The sequence below is a fragment of the Gekko japonicus genome, unplaced genomic scaffold, assembly GCF_001447785.1.
Source record: "Gekko japonicus isolate JY-2015 unplaced genomic scaffold, Gekko_japonicus_V1.1 scaffold2639, whole genome shotgun sequence".
Lineage (NCBI taxonomy): Eukaryota > Metazoa > Chordata > Lepidosauria > Squamata > Gekkonidae > Gekko > Gekko japonicus.
Genome location: NW_015171581.1, coordinates 28,242 through 36,311, shown reverse-complemented (window position 1 = coordinate 36,311; position 8,070 = coordinate 28,242). Strand labels below are relative to the sequence as shown.

Sequence of the window (8,070 nt, the reverse complement as noted above, 5' to 3'; positions counted from 1 at the left end):
CCCCCCCCCCCCCCCCCCCCCCCAGCATGATTGCCATTTTGGCAGCAGGAACTCCTCTCCCACCTGCTGTGGCCAGGCTGAGAGCACCTCTCAGACTCCACTGTGGCTGGGCCCGGACTGGCTCCTGGATGCTGCCACCATGGCCCGGCCCGAAGCATTTCTCAGACACCGTAGGGGTGGCAGGGCCCAGAGTGGCTCTAGGACTCCATCGCTGCCAAGCCGGCAGAAGAATGGAGGTAAGTTCCCAGCCTCAGGGTTGCCGTCTCACTCCTTAGACGCTGCTGGGGAGAGATGGGGCTACCAAAGGCAGCCGCTGTTGTATGCATGTGCAGAGAGGTTTGGGGTTTTTTTTGGGGGGGGGTTTAAAAACCTGCCATCGTTTTGTGAAAGTTACTAGGTTTTTTTTTTCCTGCAAACCTGGGTGGTGCCCCAAGTTTGCACGAAAATCTTCATTCTCTCCACTTGGCCCCAAACCACGGGAACCAAGCATCCACAGATGGAGCCTGGTTGAGAATTGGATATACAGATGATGGTTAAGGAACTGGCTCCTCCAACAACTACTGAAAGGATGACATTAGATACAATGCTAGAAATCCATGGTCTGGTTTTAAAATGTAAGTAGAAGCTTGCCGAGGGGTGGGGGGTAGGATTTGAATGGGAAGCCCACGGTGGGAAAGGGTGTTAACTTCCCTCCCCCATTAACTCGCAGAGGAAAAAAAGGTCACCCCATTTCTGCGCGTTTCTTTTCCCCCTTTGATGGCTAACCGGAGCACAAGGGAGAGGGGTCCATTTCAATTGGCAAAACTGCACAGAGGGGCAAATACCCCCCCACACACACACACACAAACACACACTCCATTCCCACTCCGGATCAAGTCTCTGCACAGTTTATACGGTACAATATTTTTAAAACGCTGAGAGGACCCCATCATGCAATTCCCAGCATGTCAGCTGTTTAGACCCTAAATTACCACTGTGCTACATTCATGTCTCCATCGGCATGTAGGAAGTTCTGGGTGGATTCCTGGGGGAAAAAATGCAAGCTGAAGTCTTTAGAGCAGAATGTCTGTAAATCTGTTAACTTCTCTATTTTCCCACCCTCTGTTTACAGTTAGATTGCTGCGGCGCAAGTACCTTCACAGCTGCAGTTTCTTACCTGACTGGTGAAAACTTGTGCCCGGAGAAGAGCCTCACAAAGATGATTACCGTAAGGAAGCCTCCGTATTGTCCGCCCATTTGTCTAGGGTGCACGCACTTTGCCTAGTCAGCGAGATTTCAGAGGACTGGTCATCTTTGGACTGCGTTTTTAATTGTATAAATTAATTCTAATGAAGAGACTTCTCTGAAACAGTCTCTCTGCACCATTCCCGACCCTTCTAGGAATAAACTACAGACATCGTATTGAAAGAGAAATTGCAAAGGGTTTGTTGTTCATGATATGCAGGAGCTCATTAGCATAACTCATTAGCATAACTCGTTTGCATATACCACACCCCCTGACATCACCGGAAGTGTGTCAGAAGGCAACACCCACCGTTCAGGCTCCACTGGACTGTTTTGGATTACTAGCTGTTGGGGGGGGGGGCGTGCAGATCTGTCCTCGCAGAGGAGGGAGAGCTTGTACCTGAATACAACTTGGTCTTAAAGGTGCCATTGGACTGTCTTGGGCCAGGGGGCCAGAGGGGCTCTGCAATTTACCTGGCTGCTTCTTGCTCTGACTGAGGGCTGCTGAGAGCAGGGGGTGGAGCTTGTTGAATGTGCCCACCCCTTGGGCTCTTTACTGCCAGGCTTTCGCATAGGGGCCGCCGCTGCCACCACCACCAATGGTGGCGATGCCATCGGGATTAGGAATCGCCCTTGGAAGTTCCGCCATAAATTGCATGGCACTGACAATGTGGGATTGGCTTGAACTATCTACTGGACAGTGTCACCCTAATGGGAGAGGATTCGAGGATGCCATCAAAACCACTCAAGACCCTCTTGTTTACAGAAAGCACTCTATTATTGTATTGTTATTATTATTCATGGTTTTATTGTCTTACCTGGTTTTATGTATGGGCTCATGCCCCTTGTAAGCCGCCCTGAGCCCGCTAGTGGGGAGGGCGTGGTAAAAAAAAAAGCCTAAATAAATAAATAAAAGATCATGTCTACATTGGCCCCCAAATGTGTTTTTATGCAGGAAAAGGTCCAGTGTCAGAACTGGATTTAGACATTAGAGTTAGAACAGGGGAGGATCTGCGCAGTGTTTCAAGAAGATGGGGAAAGGAAGCCACGAGAGAAGCACAAGTGATATATTGATGCTTCAAGGTCCATTTTTGACTGCCTTGCGCTCATCCTTCTGTCGGCTGCTGTTATACAAGTAGCCTGACTGAGTGAGCGGCTTCTACTGTACCCTCAACCATCAGGATGGCTATATTAATAGTGGGGGATAGGGTGTTGATCTGCTACATGCTTTTTGTTCACTGCAGGTGCAAGACTGTCACGCTAGAATTGATGACCTGTTCTCTGGAAAGCTGTACCTGATCGGTATTGCTGCCATTGTGGTGGCTGTGATCATGGTAAGTTTGTTTTTTGGATGGGGACGGGGGAGAACTTCCAGTTCAATGAGCTGTGAGTCTCTTCCGAAAACCTGGACTGATAACCCCGTTCCATGTGCAGCGTGTTTGTGGGGCTCACAGGTAAGGCATCGGCGATTACAGAGGTGGAAAGTGATTAACAGGATGCGTCGCTAAGGACCGAACTAGACGTTTGCTTCTCTAGGCAAGAGCAGCTTTGTCCTTCCTTCCCTCTGCTGAGCTTCTGAACAGCGAAGGAGAAAAATGGAAGCCCCTGAGTGTGCATGGGCATAGGCCTTGGATATTCTGGGCCCCTCTGCCTACCCAAAGACGGAGAAGCATCGCTTTAAACTTCTGATCTTTCTGATGGATTCTTAATCTGGGTAGTAACCTGCCAAAGCAAGAATTTGATAGAAGTCTGGTTCCATAGTGTTAAATTATTTTTCTGGCTACCATACCCGTTGTATCAACTTGGTTATGTATTTTATATTATATTATACTGGGGAAAAGGCCTATTGTGGAAATAAATACAACGGCCTCTAGAAAGAGGCTCTGGGCGGGTGCCCCGGCCTTGGACACTCAGTGTCAATTTGCTGTGGCGACCTCAGCAGGGTATAATGACACTGAGTCCACCATTTTCTCCAGATGAACTGATCTCTGCTACCTAAAGAACAGTTGTAATTTTTAGTGATCTCCAGCCCTCACCTGGAGATTGGCAGCGATGGTTCCCCAGAAGGGAATCGTTGGTTTGGAGGGTGGAGTCTATGGCTTTGTACCTGTCCAAGGTCCCACGCCTCCTGAAACCTCACCCTCTCCAGGCTTCTCCAGGAATTTCCCCCCTGGAGTTGGCAACCCTATCTCCTTCCCAGCCAATCATCAACCTACCTTTATTTCCTCCTCACTCTTCAGCTTTCCACCCCCCACACACCTGCAGCCTTTCCCGTGCTCTGAAGCCCTGACTGCTACGTCACATTGGCTGTCATACGGGAGCCACCTCAGTAGCTTATAAGGATACACCCACCATTTTCTCCAGGGGAACTGATCTCTGCCATCTGGCAAGCAGTTGTAATTCTGAGTGATCTCCAGCCTTCACCTGGACACATTTTACCTCAGAACAGCAAACTGTTTAGAATGTTAGAGGCAAAAGCCAATCAAGTCGCATATGCAAACGACCTCTGTGTTCCGAGGCAAAGGCCAATGAGGCTGCATATGCAAATAACCTCTGTGTTCTGACTGGCTGGGGGGGGGGAGAGGAACAGCAAAAAGTTTAGAATGTTGGAGGCAGGACTCAGGCAAAGCAGCCAGTGGATAGGGAGACCCTCTGAATGACAGATCAGAGAGCGAACTGATTTTGGAGCGTGTGGAATGTTTTAGAGAAGTGCCACCACCATTCGGCTTTTATTTATAAGGGAGGTGTTTATTCTTGTATTACAGTACTCGTTAACCAAAAAAAGATACTGATGTATAAATTGTTTGTATTATCTTGAATAGAAAGTTTATTATAACAAAATAAAAAGGAAATGCAACTTGAGTCTGATATCCCTGTGTTCCCTTTCCCCTGCAGATCTTTGAAATGATCCTGAGCATGGTACTGTGCTGTGGCATCAGAAGCTCTGTCTATTGAGAAGTTGAAGGACAGGGGCAGAGCAATGGTGCCGAAGGGACCCCAAAGTGCCACTGTTCGACCAGGAGATGCTTCCAATGAAAGACAAAGAAAATTATGTATATAAATATTTCAGATATTACCATACAGTACTTATCATTCTTACTTGGAAGTCTTTTTTACGTGTTTGTGGGGGGGGGGAGTTTTCTGTGTGTTTGTGGTGGAGTTAGTTTCACATCAGTTTGTGTCTGTCGGAAAGCCGCCACACCAGTAGTTCCAGACCTTCTATCAAAGATGGCCGTTCTCTCCCCCCTGCCTTTTGCCACTGTTCCTGTTTTCCTAGCAAGGAACGATAGGGTGCCATTCACAGGTTTTAACCTCTTAGAAGGAATACAAATGCCTTTGTGTCTTTATTCCCCCCAGTATTGGGGAGGGGTTGTTTTTTTTCAGCCCCAGATATGTTTTATGCAATAAAAGGTTCAAGGTCAGAATTGGTTTTGTACATTAGAGTTAGAAGAAGGGAGGATCTGTGGAGCTTTTCAGGGAGATGGGGGAAAGAAGCCCCTCCATGTCGGAAGAGAAGAACAAGTGAACTATCAGTGCTTCAAGGTCCGTATTGTACTGCATTCACTCATCATTCTATCAGCTGCTGTATACAAGTAGCTCGACTGAGTGAGAGGTGCCAGCATTTTCTTTCCCACCATTTCCTACCTTGCTTATAAACTATGCTTGGTCTATTTCTGAGAGTCTGTGGGAGTACAGCAGTCCCTTGATGCAAGGTGCTGTTTTCCAGTCATGCGGTTTGCCAGTATTCCTGTCCTCCAATGATGAATGAAGAGACTTATTTCATAAACTCTGTAACTGTATTCGTTGTGGTCAATGCAATCCTTAGAGCACTTTGTTGGTAGTAAGCCCCATTAAATACTTGTGTAGGTTTCTGATTCAATAGAAGTCGTCGGGCTTCAAAATGCACAGCTCTGCTTAGGATTGCGTTGTTAGTTGCCTAGTGTCACCTAAATATACATGAAGACCAAATTGCAGTTCTTAAAACATCCGTTCCTGTCCAGAGATGCCTTTTTTTTATATAACTTTTGGATTTCGTTCCTGATCTGGTCTATTTTTGTCCTTTTAAATTGCTCAGAAAAATTAGAGAGAAAAAATTAACAGGTCTGATACTGGAATGTTAACGCTTTCTGTATGCACTCCTAAAACTAAACTCCGGTGTATGCTTACAAAATCAGTTCTGAAATGCAAGTACTGTTTGATGTCATTTACTTGGTAACTATGTAGTATTCTAATGATGCCAAAAATATTGAGGAAATCAGTTAAATAGTTATAATGGCTGGAAAATTATTCATTAAATATGCATTTTTTAAGGACACACCTATTCTTTTGCTTTTTTTAAAAAAAAACACAAACTCGGGGCAGTGGAGCTGGATAATGGGCAACCACATATATAGGAGAATGGCACTGTGTACCGAATTGGGAAGATGTATAGCTAGAAGGCCGCACACTTTTAGGCAAAGCCGTTTCTCAAATCCTTGCCTACCAGTACCAGAGGTGCAAAGATTGTAGCACTTTTGTGGTTTCACTTCAAGTGACCATTCAAGGCATTTCATTCTCCTGTGACCAAGCTGAGATGTTGATAGCAGTTCTCCCACCCTCAAAAAAGCTTATAAAACATGTTGGGTTGGGAGGAAAAGACCTGCTGTGCTACCTGGGTTCCACTAACCTCGTCTCTATTGCACAGTGGCCATATTCACATGAGAGTTTAGTGCTTACTTGTGATTGTTTGTTTGTTTCATACAGGATTAACTACCACTCAGACTAGTTTTGTAAAAGCAATCCCATTTAGTAGTCCAGTTTCTAAGTTTGCATGCTTTGCTGTTGCTCTTACTCAGGGGTCATTTCGTAGAAAAAGAGGTGCAGGCGCTCATTAGCATAACTCATTAGCGTAACTTATTTGCGTATGCCACACCCCCTGACATCACCGGAAGTGTGTCAGAAGGCAACACCCACTGCTCAGGCTCCACTGGACTGTTTTGGATTGCTAGCTATTGGGGGAGGGAAACGTGCAGATCTGTCCTTGCAGAGGAGGGAGAGCTTGTACCTGAATAAAACTTGGTCTTAAAGTTGCCACTGGACTGTTTTGGGCTGGGGGGTCAGGGGGGGGGTTCTGCAACTTACCTGGCTGCTTCTTGCTCTGACTGAGGGCTGCTGGGAGCAGGGGGTGGGGCTCGTTCCATGTGCCCGCCCCCTGGGCTCTTTACTGCCGGAGCACCGATACTGGATTCCAATAGACATACACAGTGCTGCAATATCCCAGCACTAGCTCTCATTCAGAAGAACCCAGCTCATATGGACTTTCTAGAACTAGGTGCACTTTTCTAAATACAGCAATAGGAGCAAAGTGAGAATATACCCTTAAGGTCCTGAAGATACTTCAGAACACTGAATGAAAGGGATAAACGGATCAGGTTTTCCCCCATTTGAGCTTTCAACTAACATGGGCTTTTCTACATCCTTAAAAAAGAACCCAGGTCAAATCATGGTGCCCCAAAGAAGCAGTGTCTCAGTCTTGCTGGTTTGAGGGAGAAAGAATGACTTCTTTAGCCTTAGGAACAGCCTTAAAGAACCCTGAATGTCAGACTTCACAATGCACTGGAAACAGGAATTGCTTCTTCCAATCGACCTCTCTTCAAGGATTTGGGATCACATGCTGAATATAATAGGCACAATTTTAAAATATCATTAGACAGGGGTCATTTCGTATAAAAAGATGTGCAGGAGCTCATTAGCATAACTTATGAGCATAACTTATTTGCATATCTCACACCCCCTGACATTACTGGAAGTGTGTCAGAAGGCAACACCCACCGCTCAGGCTCCACTGGACTGTTTTGGATTGCTAGCTATTGGGGGGGGGAGTGCAGATCTGTCCTTGCAGAGGAGGGAGAGCTTGTACCTAAATAAAACTTGGTCTTAAAGGTGCCACTGGACTGTTTTGGATTGCTAGCTATGGGGGGGGGGGACATGCAGATCTGCCCTCACAGAGGAGGGAGAGCTTGTACCTGAAGGCAGGCCGGGGGGGGGGGGCTCTGCAATTTACCTGGCTGCTTCTTGCTTCTCGTGGCCCGACTGAGGGCTGCTGGGAGCAGGGGCGGGGCTCGTTGCATGTGCCCACCCCCTGAGCTCCTTACCGCCGGAGCTGCGCTCCTGCAGGAAATGACCCCTGGTTGGACTTCTGAAGCTTACTGTTTCATGGCAGGAGGGCGAGGAAGCAATGACAGAGAACTGTCTTGGAAGGCAGGCAAAGGAGGAGCATAGTTGATGCTCTGTACGGGGCTGAGCAGCAAATTACAGAAGACTGGCGTGAAGGAGATCTTACGGTAAGGCCAAACAGAGCTGCAGGTCACATTGGGCTGAACACTTCGGATTGTTTTATACTGTGGAGCATGCCACAAGCTATAAGTATGTGTTAATTACTATTTCTTCTCTGCCTTTTCATCACTTTTTTAAATTTTTAATAAACATTTCTCCTAGTGTATTGTGTGATGAAGCCCTATGTTTCTTATACATACAGTAAACCATGGCATCTGAATGCTTTACCCACTAAGTCACCATAGCATGGGCAAAGCCAGCCTTGGAAATGGAAAATAAATGGAGCATAACTTCAAAGCCAAGGGGGAAGAGTGAGGAGACCCTTGAAAAGTTGCTGAAATTGACTAATTGCATCCTGCTCCGGGGCAGAGGAAGATCATTAATTCCAAAACAGATGAGGCTTAAGTTAGGGAGAATGAACTCCTGAAATGCAATCAATAAGCCTAACAAGCAGGGGACCTGCAACTTGCAAGACCTTGGGGGGGGGGGGCTGTCATTTCTCCCTATATCTTGTTCCCCACTATTTCCTCT

General features: G+C 46.7%; 1 protein-coding gene across 1 annotated transcript in view; it reads left to right on the top strand.

The window, feature by feature from the left end:
• CD81 (CD81 molecule) overlaps positions 1–5,538 on the top strand; it is a 116,968-nt gene extending 111,430 nt beyond the window's left edge. Inside the window, exons 6-8 of the mRNA XM_015419823.1 lie at positions 1,112–1,207; positions 2,469–2,558; positions 4,120–5,538. Of these exons, the coding sequence (XP_015275309.1) occupies positions 1,112–1,207; positions 2,469–2,558; positions 4,120–4,179 (246 nt within the window). The 3' untranslated portion in view covers positions 4,180–5,538. The remainder of the gene's footprint in view (positions 1–1,111; positions 1,208–2,468; positions 2,559–4,119) is intronic.
• The last annotated feature ends 2,532 nt before the right edge of the window (positions 5,539–8,070 follow it).